This window comes from Chelonoidis abingdonii, chromosome 3, assembly GCF_003597395.2.
Source record: "Chelonoidis abingdonii isolate Lonesome George chromosome 3, CheloAbing_2.0, whole genome shotgun sequence".
Taxonomy (NCBI): Eukaryota; Metazoa; Chordata; order Testudines; family Testudinidae; genus Chelonoidis; species Chelonoidis abingdonii.
In genome coordinates this window covers 84,641,918-84,662,215 of record NC_133771.1, presented here as the reverse complement: position 1 = coordinate 84,662,215, position 20,298 = coordinate 84,641,918, and the positions used below count along the sequence as shown (strand labels likewise).

Genomic DNA, 20,298 nt, shown 5'->3' with positions numbered 1-20,298 from the left:
ACAGATCATGGGCTGCCATGACTTTCAGTTTATTTCCTGTGACCTGTCCCTGACTTTTACTAAAAATAAAAATATCCATGACAAAAACTTAGCCTTAACTATTAATTAGATTGTTCCCCTATGATGCATATGGACAGGGAAGCTGCAAGTTTGTTTCATAGTTTCCCTGGAATTCTTATGTTTGTTAGGAGTGGAGGCCTGAGCCTACTTCCATGGGTGAACAGCCAGGAGTTTTACTAATTAAGTCACCAGATTCTCTGAGATCCAGGCAGCTCCCCAGCAACTTACAGAAGGATGGGCCCATCAATACAGTTTCTTCAGGACAGAGTTTCCAAAATGAAGAGGGTAAGGGGGGTGGCTTAGAGTAAGTTAATGATGACTGGGTCAACAATAATCCAAGGATGAAGTGGGTTCCTTATTTGTCATTTCCAGATCCTTATTCAAAAGCCTTTTTTAAAAAAAAAACAAAATCAATGTAAGGTTAACTTTAGAAATTTCATCAAAATAATAAGGAACTGGGCTTTGATTGGCTGTATTCAACAAAATGCTTCTTAAGTCATCCCGGTGACCACTAGACTGATCAGAAGTAGTTGGAATATAGGTTACTCTCCAACTTGAGGCTTTATTCCTGAGCAATACAGTGACATGCCACATCCCATCCCTACTTCCATTTTGCAAAAGCTCTTTGAATAATGAATTGGATTTAACTAACTGTAAGTGACAAAATGCTTCTTGGGTAGGACTGGCTGGAAAACAAGCATTGCATTTAATAGGGGGAGGGGGAAGGGGAGAATTGAACTTTCAGCATTTGGTTTAATTCTGCATTGCGATGAAACAGATGTTCAAGTCATTTGGTGAAAAATGTTGAAACTTGTATTTCCCACGTTGCATGTGAGTGCCATAACCATCAGGCTATTGGATCATTCTTTCCTGTTGGAACTGTTCCACTTTGGAAAAATAGTTACCTGTTCATTGTCCAGAAGCAGACACAGACTCTGTAGCAGATAGTTAGGACATGAACCTAGGATGTGGGACATACTGGTTATTCTGGGGCCTCTCTTTAAACTCTATTTTGGACCTGAGAAACCTTCCTGTTAAAACTAATTTGTTTCTATAAAAAGTTTTGATTTCAACCAGCTCTAGGAGCAGCCCAAACTGCCATGTTCCTGTGACTGTTAAACTGTTCTGAAAATAGTTAGGACACCCCACTCCCTGATTGACTGCTTTATTCTTGTGCCACATGCTGACATAGCTCACACACCCATTTTCCATTTTGTAAATGGCACTTGAGTAAGGAACTAGATGTTGATAGGCTGTACATGACAAAATGCTTCTCACATAGGTAATCCCAAGTGACACAACCCTGCAACCATTATGAAGAGACAAGAATATGCCACTTCCAGAGCCCAAACTTCTTTTCTGGGCAATCCTGCAAAATATTGAAACCCCTTTTCTATTTTGCATTTTCTTTGTTAGTAAACTTACAATATACATGCAAAAATCAACTAAAAACAATTTAATCAAATTGTTACAAATCCAGCTACAATTATACTATGGAGATTGTATGGACAATGAGAAATTAAGAAGCAGTGATACTCAGACCTCAGTGGTTCAGGAACCAAATTAGCAATCAATATACAAAAAAGCCACAGTAGCGTGAATTCACAGTTTCATTTATTATAGTAATATATATTCATATTTAAACAGTATGACAGGAATATATAAAAATTCTCACAGCAAAATGATTGACCAAATATTATTATTTCTATCAATCACAAGTGATAACATAGCTAAAACATTCTGATTGGCTAATAATTAAAATCAGTGTGCTTTAGTATCACGTGCTGCAAAGAGTCACATGAGACACGTTAAAGAGCCACTTGTGGTTTGTAAGTCTCAGTCTGAGTATCACTGGTCTATAGCAACCCTGGTTTGTTCTTGGACAAATTAAGACCAGGAAAAATGGCTACATTTATCAAAATTTTGTTACAAATATAAAGATATATAGTAGTATTATTGTTGTCTCCTTTACTCACTACAGCACAAAAACATGAGAACAGGGACACAGTTACCAAATATCATGTTTATTAACTACATAAAAACATATTCTAAGACCTAGCTTAATGTATATTGCTGCTCTGACAGCTTCTAAAACACTGATCGCCACTGGAGGGCCCTCAAACTATTTAGGATTACTACCTTATTCCAACAGACTACAATTAGTTGAACCAGTCTTTACTGTTATGAGATTTGAACAGTAGCAATGTGGTTTGATGTACTATCCTTTTCAAGGAATTTGGAGAACTCTTCATATGTAGCTGGAATACCTTCACTTCCTTATTAATTGCAGAATTCCATCACAGAAATGCCAACCATTAGTTTGACCAAGTTTGTGGAAATACATAAAATGATTCCCAGAGTTGTATGTTATCCAACAACTTTGTACCTTTTAATAAACACTTACATTTATGAAAATAAAGTTGATAACCTATTAAATTATTCAATTTGACCCATTTTAAATACCAGGGAATAAAAATTGATTTTAACTGACTTAAAATTTAAATTAAATGGATATTTCTTTTACAAAACAAAGCCTATTTAAAATTGATAACCTATGTTAAGGCATAGACTTACTATAATCTATCAAAATAATTTAAATAACATGAAAAAATATTGAGCTGAACATATTTGCTGCTGACTTTCTTCAAAACTTCAAACCACTGAACTGCTGGAAGTCACTAAGCAGCTGTGATAGTCTGTTGAATTCCTAAACCAGATTTTGAGAGCCTTAGTCTCTTCTGGAGGTGCAGCAAATTAGTTTTATTTAACTTGTTCAGTTCACTGAGTTGTTCATTCAAAGTTAAGACACCAGTTTGGACTTGAGAAATCAGAAAAGCTTCATCTTCCAATCCATGAATAAAAAAACAAAACAAAACAAACAAACAAAAAAAACCAAGCAAACTACTTGTGAGAAGATGAGATCTACTTGTTCTAAAGTCTTGAAGGACATGGTGACCAAAAACTGTAACTTTCCCCTCCTTTACATATTCAGCACATTTAAGGTAATTTTATTCAATAAAAAATTAAATGATGGTTTTTGGACATTGTTAATGGAATTCCAGTTTCCATCCAAGTAGAATTTGACATAAATTGCAAGTAAAAACTCCAACAATCATCTAAATGCAACATTCACCATTTTCTAACAGAAGAGTAAAAATTAAGAGTCTGAATAAGTGTACATTAAGCTTTATAATTGCCTAAATAAATGTGCAGTGTATCCTCTGATTAGCAAAAAGTACTAACTCAATTTGCAATTAAATATAACCTGTACAATGAACATACTTTAATGTTTAATCAACCAATGCGAATCAACCTTTCTTTAGGAAAATAATTAAATAACACAAATACAAAACAAGACTAAAATCAGTTATGTAAGGTTTCCTGCTTGCAGATTTATATTATAATTAAAGTCAGTGAATTAAATCAATTCACCCTGGCAAATATTAATGCTATATTCAAGTTATGTGGAAAAAAGCTTCAGAGAAAGCAGATAAAGGGTTTTTCTGAGATAAGTGACATTTCATTGTTGGAAGTCAGCAATTGATATTTGAAAAGAAAAATGCAATTCACTGCTTTGCTGTAACAACCAAAAATGCATCTTGTTTTCAATATACTTGTTATCATGCACAGAAAAATATTCTAGAAATAGCTTAGGGACAAATTCTGACATTTTCTGTATCAGACTTAATTGCAAGTGTAATGAATAATGAAATACCTATTACTCAATTGATATATACCATTGCATCTTGTTCACAATGAAATTGTAAAATAAAGTTGCTGTTTCTTATGAAAAAAATAAGCAATTGTTGCTGATGATCACTGGTAACATCCTACATTTTAAGCATTCCTAATAATTTGTGTTCTAAGGCCCTGTTTTGCACAGAAGGGAGTTCCCACATGATTTGATGCTGTCTTTTATCCTGTAATCCCGACAGCCAACTACTATACCAAATATCCACATGCAGGTGGAAACTATGGTATAGATGTGCATGCAGAGGGACAGTAAAAGGTTTTCATAGATTTAAGACCAGAAGGGATCACTGGATCATCTAGTCTGTATGTCATGATAGGCCACAGAATTGCATCCAGTTACTCCTGTATTGAGTCCAATAACTAGTATCTGACTATAGTACATCTTCCAGACAGGGGCATGTGCAAGTGGGCGCAAACAGGTGCATAGCCTCCCACTCCCTCTAATAATTAGCAGGGGATAACCCTTCCAGCCCTGGGGCCCAGCAAGGGGCACAGAACTCCTTATGCTCCAGGATGTGGTGGGGAAAGCACGGTCGGTGAGTGAGGGCCCAGCCCTGCTGCAGTCCTCAGGGGAGTGGGGTGGGAGCAGAGCAGGGGCGGGAAGAGGTGGGACTTGGAAGGGGCAGGGTGGGAAGAGCTCGAGTAGTGGCTGGAGCAGCACGCAGATGCCCCAAATTTCCTGGTGCCCTATGCAGCTTCGTACTTGCCATATGGGTAAGGACGGCCCTTTACTTCCCCTTTTCCCCCTATGTTATACATTGCATTTTTATTTCTAATGATTGCTTTCATTTCACTACTGAACCAGGTTGGAAAATTAGCCCTTCTGAAGCACCAAGTACATGGGCTGCCACTTTTCACAGAGGAAAATGCTTCAGATCGGGGAGTTACTATTTGCTATTTCAGAACAACCTAATGGTTGTGCAGTGATGTCACTTGGGTGACCAGAGCAGCATTTTTTCAATGTACAGTTAGTCAAAACCAAGTTCATTCTTCAAGTTTTATTTACAAAATGGATGGTGGGGAGGAGGGATCATGACATATGTCAGCATATTGCTCAAGAAAGCTTTGAATCTGGGAATTACAGTAGCTGGGGCATGTCACTGGGGTGACCTGAGAAGTATTTTGTCACAGCCAATCTAACCCCTGTTCCTTTTGTGAATAATTAAGTAAACAATTTATTAAAAATTCGTATAAAATTTGAGCATTTATTATGATGAAATTTCTTTAAAAATTAACTGAACATTGATTTTTTTTTAATTGTTCTTTGAATAAGGAATTAGTACCACAAATAAGGAACTAGGAATAGGGAACCAACTTTTGCCTCATACAATAACCGATCTACAAAAGACCATTAGCTTTGCAGAGGATGATACTGCTGACAGAAGCCTTTTACCCCACTATGACATGCAAGCCCTGTGAAGCCCTGCAGGGGAAGTCCCAGGAAGTCTGAATATGGGAGAATCCTGGCACAAACCTGGACTCTCTGGGGCAAGATCCACTGAATCATGGTACCCTTGGCTCATGGAAGTTAAAATTTTAATCACCCCACAAAGATAAAAATGTCTAAATGAGGAAGGGAGCATGAGGCAGAAAAAGGAGAGACAGTATCTAGTTGATGGACCAGGGAGTCAGGACTCCTGGGTTCTATTTTTGGCTCTGTCATTGAATCCCTATGACCTTGCATAAGTCATTTAACCATTTTGTGCCTCAATTTGCCCATCTGTAAAATTGTAACAACTGACTCACCAGGATGATATGTGGATTAATGTTTGTAAAAAGTTTTGAGATACTTGGATGAAAGATGCTAATGTACAAAATGCAAGGTATATTCTGTTTTTTCTCATACTTGTTTGAATCACAAAATCATACAATTGTCATCTGAAATGTCATCTTTTCAAAAGACAATTTAGGGTTTCTAACAATATACATTTCCTTGAGTAATCCATTTGTTTTAAAATACAATTAGGAAATGTATAACAATTATGCCTACAGTAACTCCTCACTTAAAGTCATCCCAGTTAATGTTGTTTTATTGCTGATCAATTAGGGAACCTGCTTGTTTAAAGTTGTACAATGCTCCCTTCTAACGTTTGGCAGCTGCCTACTTTGTCCACTGCTTGCAGGAAGAGCAGCCCGTTGCAGCGAGCTAGTAGGGGTTGTAACCAGGGTGGACCGGCAGCCCTCCTATCAGCTCCCCGCTCCCCTAAGTTCCCTGTGCTGCAGCTGCCCAGCAGGCTATCAAGGCAGTTCAGCTGTCCCTCCTCACACCGCTATGTGCTGCTCTCGCCCTCTGCCTTGGAGCTGCTCCCAGAAACCCCCACTTGCTGTGCAGAGGGGCAACAGGGGCTAATGTCAGGGTGTCCCCCTCCCCCCTGCTCCTGCACCCCACTTACCCCTTCTCCATATAGAGCAGAGAGGGGACACAGATGAAGAGAAACAGAGAGAGCTTGGGGCAGCAGCTGCTGTCTCAAATTCCTGATCCACTTAAAAAGACAATGCACTTAAGAGTGGGTCAGCCTACTTAAAGGGGCAGTGTGTGCATCTCTCTCTCTCCCCCACACACAAGGTGTGTGTCTGTCTCTGTCTGCTATGCTGTCTCTCCTCCCTCGTGTTCGTGCTGCCTTGTGTGAGAGACTACATTAATAATGTGTTAACCCGTGAGGGCTTAGTCAAGTGCTAGTTCCCCATTTAGCAGCAAGGCATTCCCTGGGAAATATCCCTCCCTCTTTTACCCTCTAACTTCACCACCTCAACCAAACTTCACAATCATCATAGCTGTGAACAGTATTTAAATTGTTCGTTTAAAATGTATACTGTGTGTATATCTATATAATATATATTTTTTTGACTGGTGGAAAAAAATTACCTGGAACCCTAACCCCCTATTTACATTAATTTGTATGGAGAAATTGGATTCGCTTAACATTGTTTTGCTTAAAGTCGCATTTTTCAGGAATATAACTACAACTTTAAATGAGGAGTTACTGTACATTAAAAGAACTGCAGTCAAAGTTTAACTTTTCTGTTGCTCCAGTACTTTTGCACGTGGACATAACAGTTTCAAACAATTTGACAGACTTCGTGCAACTTATTTTTGGGATTATCCCAGTTTTGATAAGCACTCCTGCAAGCTATCTAAGAGAATGATAGACTCATTAAAAACCACTGGGGACCTTGAAATGTTATCCCACTGCAATGGGGTTATAACACTACTGAAAAAACTCTTGATGGTCAAAACCCTAACTCACTCCCTTACATTCTCATTTTCTAGGTGGATCGCTCAGAGCTCATTCTCTCTGCTGCAGTATGAAGTACTGCCTCACTTGCTGCATTTTGACCAGTACCCAACACTTATTCAGTTCCATTCAAGCCTATCACTTTCACAAGGCCCCACCTATGGGCTGCATGTGTGCATAAATAGCTTGGCATGTCCAAAGCGATGCAAATGTACTGGAACAGGAATCACATGCAGCTCAAACTACATTCTGCTTTGAAACTGAAGAGTCTAGTGCAGTGGTTCTCAAACTTTTGTACTGGTGACCCCTGTCACATAGCAAGCCTCTGAGTGTGACTCCCCTTTATAAATTAAAAACACTTTTTATATATTTAACACCATTATAAATGCTGGAGGCAAAGTGGGGTTTGGGGTAGAGGGTGACAGTTCGCAATCCCCGATATAATAACCTCACCACCCCCAGTTTGAGAACCCCTTGTCTAGTGAGTCTCTCAGTTGCTTTTGGGGCAGCCCAGAAACAGCTAACTCAGGACTTGTCTACACTGGCAAGTTTCTGCACAGTAAAGCAGCTTTCTGCGCTGTAACTCCCAAGGTGTACACACTGCCAAGCCACTTAGTGCGCAGAAACTGCGCAGTTGTAGTGCTCTAAAAAAACTACCCTGAGAGGCATAAGCTTTCTGTGCTGGGGCTACAGCACTGTGGTGCTAGTGTAGACACTGTGGCTATTACAACGCTGTGATTGGCCTCTGGGAGGTGTCCCACAATGCCTGTTCTCACCTCTCTGGTCATTGGTTTGAACTCTACTGCCTTGCTGTCACGTGACCAACTGTCATCCCCACCCCACACATTCATCTGAAAGTCCCCTTCGTGTTTGCTTGGTGATGTGTGCAGTGGTCTCAGCACATCTTTCAAGGTGGCCATGCCTGCTCCATGCACCAGGTGATCCCCTGCGTGGAGCAATGCTGAGCTGCTGGACCTCATCAGCATTTGGGGAAAGGAGGTTGTCCAGTCCCAGCTGTGCTCCAGACGTAGGAATTATGATACCTATGGACAGATTTCACAATGCATGATAGAAGGGGCCATGACTGGGACACATTGCAGTGTAGGGTAAAAGTGAAGGTGCTGTGGAATGCCTACCACAAGGCACGGGAGGCAAACCGCCGCTCCGGTGCTGCGCCTACAAGCTGCTGGATCTACAAAGAGCTGGACACAATACTCGGCAATCCCACCTCCACTGCGAAGGCCCCTGTGGATACTTCATTGGCTTGTGTGCCAGCCAAGAATGGACCAAGCCAGGAGGAGGAAATCTTGGATGAAGGGGGGGTGGGGGACCCAGAGGCAGAAGATGACTCAGAGGCCAGAGATGCATGCGGTCAGGAGCTCTTTTCTACCCCGGAGGAGCCTAGCCAGTCACAGCAGTCGGATCTTGGCGACACGCAAACAGGAGAGGAGGCCCCTGGTAAGTGGATCTGATTTTGGGAATTGCTGAAGTGAATTGTTGGGGGTAGGAGGGCTGCAGAAAGCAGGCTTGTCTCCCACTGCATGCCAAGTCTGAGCAACTGAACAAGCTGTTGATAGACTCTTCACAGGAACCTCCCTCAGAAATCTCCAGGAAACTCTTGTTGAGATACTGGGCAATCCGCTGCTGCAGGTTCCTTGGCAGAGCTGCTTTGTTTCTTGCCCCATTAACGGTAACTTTCTCATGTCACTTTGCCATCATGAGCGGGGAGGAGGGAGAGCATTGTTGCACACAGATGAGCTGCATAGTGGCCAGGGCGGAAGCCACAGGCTTGGAGAAGACCCTCCCTTGATTCCCTGCTCACCCTCAGCAGCGAGATATCTTCCATAATGATCACATCCTGTGGAAAGTGTGGGGCGAGGAATGATTATCAGGCCCCCCCTACAATGATCACATCCTGTGGAAAGTGTGGGGTGAGGAATGATTATCAGGCCACCCCTACAGTGCTGGTTAGGGACAGGTGTGTGAGTACTGGCTGTGTTTTAAAGCACTGTATCAGTGTTGTCTGTGTTGCAAACAATACTGCTTCTGTAAAATATTGCATTTAAACTTCACAGAGATGACCTTGGGAGCCCAGCCTCCCTCTTTGTTATCAGCAACAGAATGGCTGCGCAGAATTAGAAAGTGGCCAAGAAGAACTAAGGAGGACTTTCTCCGTGAGGTTATGGTGCACTCCATTGCTGAGAAACAGGAATTGAAGGAGTGTCGGGAGAGCGATAAGAGGGACTGAAAGGAGAATGTGGCACACCAGAAAGAAACCATGGAGCTGCTCTTAAATATTATGGAGCACCAAGTGGACACGCTCCAGGCGATAATAGCTCTTCAAACTGAGCAGCTCCTCGCCTGCCCTCCCCTACAGCCGCTGTCGCATAACTCTTTCTCATGAGTGCCTCCCCCCTCAACACACACACACTCGCCAACATACAGTTATCAACCTCCTGGCTCCACTCTCTACCCGCAGCATTCAACTCCTCCCTCTTCACAGTCCAGCGCTCAACCCACTGCACTCAACATCCATCTCTTTGCAGTTTGGCCCTGCTGAAGTACAGCACCTGCTGCACTGTACTCCAAAGGAGAAGGTTGGGTATGATCCTTGGACATACACAAATCTGTAGCTGTCCCAGGACCCCTCCTCCTCTTGAGACCTTCCCTTCTCTCATCCCTCTCCCTGATGATGAATTTTTTCATTTGACTCTCTCTTCCAGCTGTAGTCTTTTAATAAAAGAATTGTGTTGGTTTGAAAGCAATCTTTATTCTATTAAGTGAAAGCAAAAAGAACACTGCAAACCAACATACAATTATGTTAAGGCCCCTTCTTTCATCATGTGCACCAATCATCTCCCAGCATTACAAACACCGCAATCCTGAGCATAGCAATGAATATTACTGGCTTTCAGCTTCAAATTGCTACCTCAAGGCATCCCTGATCCTAATGGCCCCATGCTGTGCCCCTCTAATAGCCCTGGTCTCTGGCTGTTCAAACTCAGCCTCCAGGTGCTGAGCCTCTGTGGTCCAGCCCTGAGTGAAGCTTTCATCCTTCCCTTCACAAATATTATGGAGTGTACAGCACATGGCCATAAGCATTGGAATATTGTCATTGGCAAGGTCTAGCTTCCCATATAGGCATCGCCAGTGGGCTTTTAAACAGCCAAATGTACCCTCAACAGTCATTCTGCACTTGCTCAGCCTGCTGTTGAACTGCTCCTTGCTGCTGTCAAGTTGCCCTGTATATGGCTTCATAAGCGATGGCATTAAGAGGTAGGCAGGGTCTCCGAGGATCACAACGGGCATTTTGACTTCCCATATAGTGATCTTCTGGGCCAGGAAGAAAGTCTCTGCTTGCAACTTCTTGAACAGGCCAGTGTTCCGAAAGATGAGTGCATCACACACCTTTCTGGACCAGCCTGCATTAATGTCTGTGAAACACTCACGGTGATCCACAAGCACCTGGAGAACCATTGAGAAATATCCTTTGCAATTAATGTACTTGGTGGCTAGGTGGTCTGGTGTCAATTGGAATGTGTGTGCCATCTATACCCCCTCCGCAGTTAGGGAAGCCCATTTGTGCAAAGCCATCCACAATGTCATGCACATTGTCCAGAGTCAGTGTCTTTCGGTGTAGGATGAGATTAATGGCCTTGCACGCTTCCATCAACACAATTCTAATGGTCGACTTTCCCACTCCAAACTGGTTAGCAACTGATAGATAGCAGTCTGGAGTAGCCAGCTTCCACAGTGCAATCACCACACGCTTTTCCAGCGACAGGGCAGCTCTCATTCTCATGTCCCTGCGCTGGAGGGCTGGGAAGAGCTCATCACACAGTCCCATGAATGTGGTTTTCCTCATGCAAAAGTTCTGCAGCCACTGCTCGTCAACCCAGATGAGCATCACATTGTGATCCCATCACTCAGTGCTTGTTTCCAAAGCCCAAAAGTGGCGTTCCCCTGTAGTCAGCACCTCTGTGAATGCCACAAGCAATCTCATGTCGTAGCTAGTAAGCGTGGCAAGACCAATGTTGCACTCCTCTTGCCTTTGTAGTTTAAGGAATAACTCCACTGCCACTTGTGAAATATTGGTCAGAGCAAGCAGCATACTGGTCAGCAGTTCAGGATTCATTCCTGCAGCCCAAACATGAAGGGCACACAGTATGCAAACCGTTGAAAGATGGCTCCAAATGCGGACAGAAGCACAGTGATTGCTGGGATGGAAAGCAATGCATCATTGAGCATTGGGACAGGACCTAGGATACCCCATGACCCTCCCCCTTCCCACAAGTCTTAGCAGCAAAAGAGAAAGAAGTGCTCTGTGGGATACCTGCCCAGAATGCACCGCTCCAAATACCGCTGCAAGTGTGAACATGCTATTGTGCAGGCAGCTGTCAGTATGAACACACAACAATGGTTTCCCTTCTGCGCTCTCTGAGCGGTGCTGTAACTGCCAGTGCTGTAACTTTGACCTGGTCTACACTACGCGTTTAAACCGAATTTAGCAGTGTTAAACCAATTTAACCCTGCACCCATCCACACAACAAAGCCCTTTATATCAATATAAAGGGCTCTTTAAACTGATTTATGTACTTCTCCCCGACAAGGGGAATAGAGCTGAAATCGGTATTGCCATGTCGGATTAGGGTTAGTGTGGCCGCAAATCGACGGTATTGGCCTCCGGGCGGTATCCCACAGTGCACCATTGTGACTGCTCTGGAAAGCAATCTGAACTCGGATGCACTGGCCAGGTTGACAAGAAAAAGCCCACAAACTTTTTGAATTTCATTTCCTGTTTGCCCAATGTGGAGTTCTGATCAGCATGCAGTCCCAAATCCAAAAAGAGCTCCGCATGGACTGTACGGGAGATACTGGATCTGATCACTGTATGGGGAGACAAATCTGTTCTATCAGTGCTCCGTTACAGAAGACAAAATGCCAAACATTTGAAAAAATCTCTAGGCTATGATACAGGAGTCCACAGCACAGTGCTGTGTGACAAGTGTAACGGAAAGCCAAAGAATCAAATGGACGCTCATGGAGGGAAGGCGGGGTACTGAGGACTCCAGCTATCCACAGTCCCGCAGTCCCAAAAGCATTTGCATTCTTGGCTGAGCTCCTAATGGCTGAAGGGTCAAAACATTTTCCCGGGTGTTTCAGGGTATATGTCATCAATTTACACCCTTCTCCCCCCGAAAGGGAAAAACCACGTTTCTTGCCTTTTTTCAATGTCACCCTATGTCTACTGCATGCTGCTGGTAGACGGGGACTGGAGTGCTGAAACACAGCATCCCCTTCCTGGTGGCAGACGGTACAATATGACTGCTATCCATCATCATCATCAGCCCGAGTGTCCTTGGCTGGCCTCGGTAAAAATGGGAATGACTCCCAGTCATTCCTGACATGGTACAGAACGGCTGGTACCGTCTTCATCATAGCAACTGGAGGCGAGCTCTATCAGCCCCCGCTTTCATGTCTAAAAAAGAATCTGTTACTGCCTGGACTATCATAGCAGCTGAGGCTGCCTCCCCTCATTTTATCTCACTAAAAAGTCAGTGTTTTCTTATTCCTGCATTCTTTATTACTTCATCACACAAATGGGGGGCACTGCCATGGTAGCCCTGGAGTGTGGGGGAGGAGGGAAGCACAAGTGGGGTTGTTGCAGGGCCACCCCCCTAGAATGGCATGCAGCTCATCATTTCTGCGGATCTGACACGGAGTGGCTGTGCTCTCTGTTGTCTCTGATGCACTGGCTCTCTAGTAGACTTGCCCCATATTCTAGGCAGGACTGACTATTTTGATAAAATATAAAGGAGGGAATGACCCAGGGAGTCATTCCCATTTTTGTCTTTGCGCCCCTCGGCGCGTACATCAGCGAGGCCAGCCAGGAGCACCCATGACAGCAGCAGATTGGTACAGAACAACTGATAACTGTCATCTCATCACCAATTTACAATGGCCACAGGAGACAGTACAGAACTAGTAACATCTCTGCTACCTTGGCAAAGCAATGAAATGCTGCTGTGTAGCGCTGCAGTACCGCCTCTTCAGCAGCATCTAGTAACATATACGGTGACAATGACAAAAGGCAAAACAGGCTCCACGGTTGCCATGCTATGGCGTCTGCCAGGGCAATCCAGGAAAAAGGGCGTGAATGATTGTCTGTTGTTGCTTTCACGGAGGAAGGATGAGTGACGACATTTACCCAGAATCACCTGCAACACTGTTTTGCATTGGGATCTCAACCCAGAATTCCAATGGGCGGGGAGATTGCGGAAACTATGGGATAGCTACCCACCAGTGGAATGCTTCCAGAAATCGACGCTAGCCTCGGTACATGGACGCACATGGCCAAATTAATGTGCTTATAGTGTGGCCGCGTGCATTCAACTTTATTCAATCTGTTTTACAAAACTGGTTTATGTAAAATCGGAATAATCCCGTAGCGTAGACATACTCTTTGCTAGTGTAGACTCATACCTCAGTGCTTGCATATACTTAGAGTGGTGCAGCCGCGCTGCCGTAGTGCTTACTGAAGATGCTACCTAGGCAGATGGGAGAGCTTTCCCTGTCAGCGCAGGTACTTCATCTCCTTTAAGGAGGTAGCTATATTAATGGGAGAAGTCCTCCTGTCTACACAACGATGCCTACACCAGGAGTTAGGTCAGTATAGCTATGTCACTCAGAGAATCTTCCACACCCCCGAGCAACAGTTATACTGACATAAGTTGTCAATGTAGACCAAGCCTCAGTTGAACCTCCAGTACAGCATCAAGCTTTTTAGCATTTTTGGAAAATTTCATCTCCTCTAAACAGCACATGTAGCTCTTACCACTTTTAGAGCTTCAAATCACAGAAGAAAGATAACCAAGTCTTGCTTGCAGTGTTGTTGTTGCTGTGTTGGTCCCAGAATACTAGACACACAAGGTGGGTGAGATAATATCTTTTCTTGGACCAACTTCTATTGGTGAGAGAGACAAGCTTTTGAGCTACACGGAGGAGTTCTGTATAAGCTGGAAGGCTTTGCACTTTCACCAGCAGAAGCTGATCCTATAAACGATATTACCTCAACCACCTTGCCTCTCTCCCAGCCAATTCTTTCCACAGTCAGAGTATTACCCCCATTTTACAGATAAAGATTTTATGCCCCTTTTCCAAACCACACAGAAAGTGAAAGTTTCAGAGTAGCAGCCGTAGTAGTCTGTATCCGCAAAAAGAACAGGAGTATCTGTGGCACCTTAGAGACTACCAACTTTATTTGAGCATAAGCTTTCATGGGCTTCTTACTACATGTTCCATTCTATACATCCGATGAGGTGGGCTGTAGCCCACAAAAGCTTATGATCAAATAAATTTGTTAGTCTCTAAGATGCCACCAAGTACTCTTGTACTTTTTGAGAAAGTGGAGGGTAGCCTAGGCTTAGCCCTCAGATGCTCCAATTACTAATGCTGTGGTGTCCGTTCCCACAGAGCAGTGAGATCACAAAAACAGCGCCACACAGGACAATAAACCAGAACCCCCCTAATTTTTCAAGTGACCAGTGACTCGGGGGGGGAGGGCTGCAGGAACACGCACAAAGCCAGACACCTACAGAGCCTGGAAGTCCAGCCTAGGGCACTCAGAACCTGCTGGAAACCTGCTGCCTGCGAAGTGCCGCGAGCTGCAGCTTGGCTATGCTGCCATCACAGCCGGTGTAACGCCTAAAACGGCTAGCAGCTGCCAACAGGCATTACAGGTGGTTCTTCTGGGCCGCCGTCCCACGTTTTGCTACCTCTCGCCTCATCTGGGCGGCCCGCGAGGGCGCCACCAACAGCCCGACACCTCAGGTCGCTGTAGCTCGGGGGCTGCTGGGCAGGTGTCGCCAATCTGCAGCCCGCACTGCCGGGGGACAGGCCAGACTCGCCACTAGGCGCGCACCACCCTCGGCTTAGCTGAGCCCCCCGCCACTCAGCCCCGGGAAGAGCGGCGCCTCCGCAACACACGAGCCTCGCTCCCAGCCCGCCAGCGAACGGACGCCATCTTTGCCCCACCCACACAGAGATGAGCGGCAAGCCCCGCCCGCGAGCGTTTAGTGACGTCATTCTTCAGCGCCGCCGCCGCCGCCACTCGCCTTTGCTGCTAGTTCCGGAGTCGCTGACAGGGCGGAAATCTTCGCTCAGGTGACAGGCGGACTGCGCGCTGATTGGCGGAGGGCGCCTGGGCCAGTGTCACACATGCGCGCGGCTGGGGTGCGTGAGGAAGAGGTTCAGGTAATAACTTCCTTTCCCCCTTTCCTCCCCTGGGAGGCGCGGCCCCTCGTGGGTGTGAGTGAGTGGGATGGGCACGTGGAGCCGATGCGTGGGGCGAGGGGGGGATGAAGATGAGAGTGGAGGTCACTTGGGCAGGGAGGCAGTGAGCTAGTTGGGACTGGGGTGAAACGAGGGGACTGAGTGTGGGGGAGGGACTAACGAGCGGACAATGGGGGAGGCTGGGGGCGTGAACCTTCATGCTAGGTTTCTGCCTAATGCCCCCATCTGTCTCTTAATGATTCCTGAGCAAATTAGCTCTGTGTGTAGGTGAATGGATATTTTTTTTCTCCCTGCCAGCTCCCTGAGTGTTTTTCTGGGGTCTGGAAGGACCCCGGGTTTTTTTGTGGTTAGTCAAGAATGCCAGAGATTCTGCAGTCATTCAGGAGGCCTTGGTGGGCCAGAGAGCAATCCAGCCCATCATGCTGTGTTGAGTGGACATGACTAATATAGTAATTGTAATAAACCTTCTTTTTGTCAGCCAAATAAGCATGAGTGTCTCCAAATATGCGTGGAGAACAGATGAAGTAAGTAGGCAGTATTATAACATACTGACTTATTTGCTACTATCTGGTTTTCTTTGGCTAGTTTTTTCTTCTGATCATAGTTATGGGCCCATCGCTGGGTGTGTCTACATTGTACATCTGAGCTAACTTTAACCTATCTAACTCAGGTACTGGAGCAGTGAAGCTGCAGCAGCACAGGCTTCAGCATGGGATAGCTACCTGAGTAGTTACCCAGAGTTCTGGATCAGCTTGTCCAGCCTGCACTGAAGCCCAGCTTGCTGTGACTTCACTTCCAGTACCCAAGCTAGGTAGGTTAAAGCTAGATCACCTGTTTCTACAGAAGCTACAGTCACAGCCTGTGATGCAGCGTAGACATGCTCACTGTGTCCTGCTGGTTCACCTGGGATTTCAGTCCAGACAAGACTTCATAGAAAGACTGTGAAAATGTTTTTCAGCATTATTAGTACCAGTTCAGCTCAACCAGTAAGCATTCTTAGGAGACCTAATGTAGCTAGGCCATGAGTGCTGCTGTTTTAAGCACCATATTATGTCTGGTTTGTGCAGGATCGGATTAAATGTTGCTTAACGTGCAAGTAGCCTGCCCACACTAGGGCTTTGCATGTTGCTGATACTGGTAGAGATGAATGGTGGCATGTTTTTGGAAAAGTTATTTAATGTAGATACATGTATTCATGCGCTTGGGTGGGGATCAGGTAGTTTGTTAGATCTGTCTGCATTCCCCAGCCCTCCCCATTTTCCATTCTTCCCCTGCTGTTTTGTTTTGTCATGCCGTTACTGGTAATTCTACAGATACTATTCTGTAATCAGCCAGCCTTTAGTCAGAGTCATTGTTAAAGATTAATTGACTTCATTGTAAAACAAACATAGACTTATTAAAACCCATTGCCTTGGTTTTTAAATACACCTATTCTTACAAGTGTTGCAGTTCTAACTCTAACTTATGAAGAATGCATTTTTAAAAATATAGGGCATAGAGGACTGGTCTGCACTTGAAACACTACAGTGACGCAGCTGCAGTGTTTCAGTATAGACCAGGGGTGGGCATACTACGGCCTGTGGGCCACATCTGGCCTTTCAGATGTTTTAATCTGGCCCTCAAGCTCCTACTGGGGAGCAGGATTGGGGGTTTGCCCTGCTCTGCGTGTGCCATGGCTCCTGGAAGCAGCGGCATGTCCCACTCCAGCTCCTATGCATAGGGTCAGCCAGAGGGTTCTACATGCTTCTCCCGCCCCAAGTTCCACCCTTGCAGCTTCCATTGGCCTGGAACCCCAGAGCCTGCACCCCCAGCCAGAGCCCTCACCTCCCTCTGGACGCCCTGCCCCAGCCTGGAGCCCCCTCTTGCACCCTGAACTCCTTATTTCTGGCCCCATCCCAGAGCCCGCACCCCTAGCTGGAGCCCTCACTCCCTCCCGCACCTCAGCCCACTGCCTCAGCCTGGAGCCCCCTCCCACACTCCAATCCCCAATTTCATGAGCATTCATGGCCTGTCATACAATTTCCATACCAAGATGTGGTTCTCAGGCCAAAAAGTTTGCCCACCCCTGGTGTAGACATTGCATACGGTGACAGGAGGTGTTCTCCCATCGGCATAGGTAATCCACCTCCCAGAGGCAGTAGCTAGGACAGTGGAAGAATTCCTCTGTCAACCTAGCACTGTCTACACCGAGGAGCAACATAGTTGGGTCAACCTAATTTTTTAGTGTCAGCCAGGCCCAAGCCTTTCTACTAGTCAGAGTGCTGCAGAATGATTTAGGCCCTTTTTGAATATGACTATGCTGCAGTTAAAAACCTGCGGCTGGCCCATGTCAGCTGACTCGGGCTCAGGCTGTGGGGCTGTTTAACTGCAGTGTAGATTTCTGGGCTTGTGCTGCAGTCCAGGCAGAATGATCTGGACAAGCTGGAAAAATGGTCTGAAGTCAATAGGATGAAATTCAATAAGGACAAATGCAAAATATTCCTCTTAGGAAGGAACAATCAATTGCACGCATACAAAATAGGAAATGACTAACTATAAAGGAGCGCTGTGGAAAGGGATCTGGGGGTTGTAGCGGATCACAACAATGTTGCAAAAAAAGGGAACATCATTCTGGAGTGTTGTAAGCAAGGCATGAGAAATAATTCCTCTGCTCTACTCTGGGCTGATTAGGTCTCAGCTGGAGTATCGTGTCCAGTTCAGGGTGCCACATTTCAGGAAAGATATGGACAAATTGGAGAAAATCCAGAGAAGAGCAACAAAAATGATTTAAGATGTAGAAAACATGGTTTGTTTAATTTGGAGAAGAAAAGACTGAGAGGAAATATAACAGTTTTCAAGTATGTAAAAGGTTGTTATGGGGGGAAAAGGGGGTTATTCTCCATAACCTCCAAGTATAGGACAAGAAGCAATCGGCTTAAATTGCTGCAAGAGCTGTTTAGGTTGGACATTAGGAAAAAATTCCTAACTCTCACTGTGGTTAAGCCCTGGAATAAATTGCATAGGGAGGTGTTGGAATCTCCATCATTGGAGATTTTTAAGAGCAGGTTAGACAAACAACTGTCAGGGGTGGTCTAGATCAGGGGTCAGCAACCTTTCAGAAGTGCTGTGCCGAGTCTTAATTTATTCACTCTAATTTAAGGTTTCACATGCCAGTAATACATTTAAACATTTTTAGAAGACCTCTTTCTATAAGTCTATAATATATAACTAAACTATTGTTGTATGTAAAGTAAATAAGGTTTTTTAAATGATTAAGAAGCTTCATTTAAAATTAAATTAAAATTCAGAGCCCCCCCCCAACTGGTGGCCAGGACCCGGGCAGTGTGAGTGCCACTGAAAATCAGCTTGCGTGCCGCCTTTGACACGCATGCCATAGGTTGCCTACCCCTGGTCTAGATAATACTTAGTCCTGCCATGTGTGCAGGGGACTGGATTAGATGACCTCGTGAGGCCCCTTTCAGATCATCACTGCCTCCTACATGTCTGACAGCTAAGCAACTTGTTAACTTTTGTATATTTTGTTCTTTAATGTTCTGTTATTTAATTCATATTATCTGTAAACCCTTTCAGCCAACTGTTTCTTTGTAGCAATTAATAAATTCGGTAACTGGATAAATAGAACTCTGTTCTTAATACCTTGTGTCATAGGAACATAGTAAAGGGAGTATTGTAAAATTTTGTATCTTTTATTTGAAAAAGCTGATCTTGCTTTTTGTCTGTTAGGGGTGTGGCATAGTTCTGGTTGAAGAAATAATTTAGTCTACATGTGCTTCAGTACCCATTGGAAGAATGACAGATGACAAAGATGTGCTTCGAGATGTGTGGTTTGGACGAATACCAACCTGCTTCATGCTGTATCAGGATGAGATAACTGAAAGGGAAGCTGAACCTTATTATGTAAGTACAATGAAGATAGGCAGGGATAGCCCAATCACATCTGGGGGGTTTTCAGGCTCTTTGGTTTTGATGCTTCTGGTGGGAAAGTTTTTGTGTGTGTGTGTGTGTGTTTTTTAATGCAAGCAAGAGTGTGTGTTCTAGTATAGATGTTGACTAGGTGGCTGCTGGTGTTCTTATCAGTATTCCACCTAGACTTGATCCATGGAGAGTTAAATGACACAGTGAGCTTAAAAAAGAAAGGGGTGTCTGGCCTGTGCTAAAGCTCTCACAATTATTACCATTCATGAAACTAATAATGAGAGTGCTTTGAAAGGTGTAGCAGGGCTTTTCACTTGAACCTCAAATTGTGTTGTGTACATGGATATGGTGACATCCAGTGTGTGCAATGAATGCCTTTAAATGTATGTGAATAAGGTTGCTGGTTTCACTGGAAAATAATGGATGTGTCCTAAGAAGTGTTACCCTATTAGGAGCAGACAGAACATATTTATAATATTTCTTTAGGCTAAAGGCTAGTCTAAACTACTGCACTACATGGGCGCAACTGAGCCACTGTGGCATGTCTGGTGAAGATGCGCTATGGCAACGGGAGAGCGCTCTTCTGTCTGCATAATTACTTCACCTCAACAAGAGGTAGAAACTTATGTCAGCAGGAAAATGTTTCCCGTCGTCTTAGCACTGGTGTGGACAACACTTAGGTTGGTGTAGCTCGGGGGTGTGTGACTTTTTTTTTCACACCCTTAAGTTATGTAAGTTGTATTGACTTACGTGGTAGTGTAGACAAGCCCTTAGTATGTAAACAGTAATAGTTTTGTTCTAACTTTACTGAATTTCTGTAAAAAGATGCTCAGGAAATAGACCTGGGATTGGAACAGGGGGATGGAGAGAAGAAAAAGAAACATGAAGAGTTTAGTTATTGCAGTTGTGGACTTGAGAATGCATTCTGTCATATTCTGAGTTCTAAATAGTTATGGATTTAAGGCCTGTGTACTTAAGAGAAAGTATCCCCCTCCAGCTGTCAGAGCTCACTATATCTAGTAGTATTTTTAGACATTTATCT

The 20,298-nt window shown here is 44.4% G+C and overlaps 1 protein-coding gene across 9 annotated transcripts in view; it reads left to right on the top strand.

Moving 5' to 3' along the window:
* The first annotated feature begins 15,219 nt into the window (after nt 1-15,219).
* Nucleotides 15,220-20,298, top strand: part of ATG5 (autophagy related 5) — a 138,845-nt gene continuing 133,766 nt past the window's right edge. The window contains exons 1-2 of one of the 9 annotated variants that reach the window (XM_075063865.1): nt 15,220-15,302; nt 19,078-19,238. In XM_075063865.1, coding sequence (XP_074919966.1) covers nt 19,131-19,238 — 108 coding nt within the window. In that variant the 5' untranslated portion in view covers nt 15,220-15,302; nt 19,078-19,130. Of the gene's footprint in view, nt 15,425-19,064; nt 19,239-20,298 lie in introns of all 9 variants that reach the window. The other 8 variants (XM_075063864.1, XM_075063870.1, XM_075063869.1 and 5 more) reach the window with 8 other exon arrangements.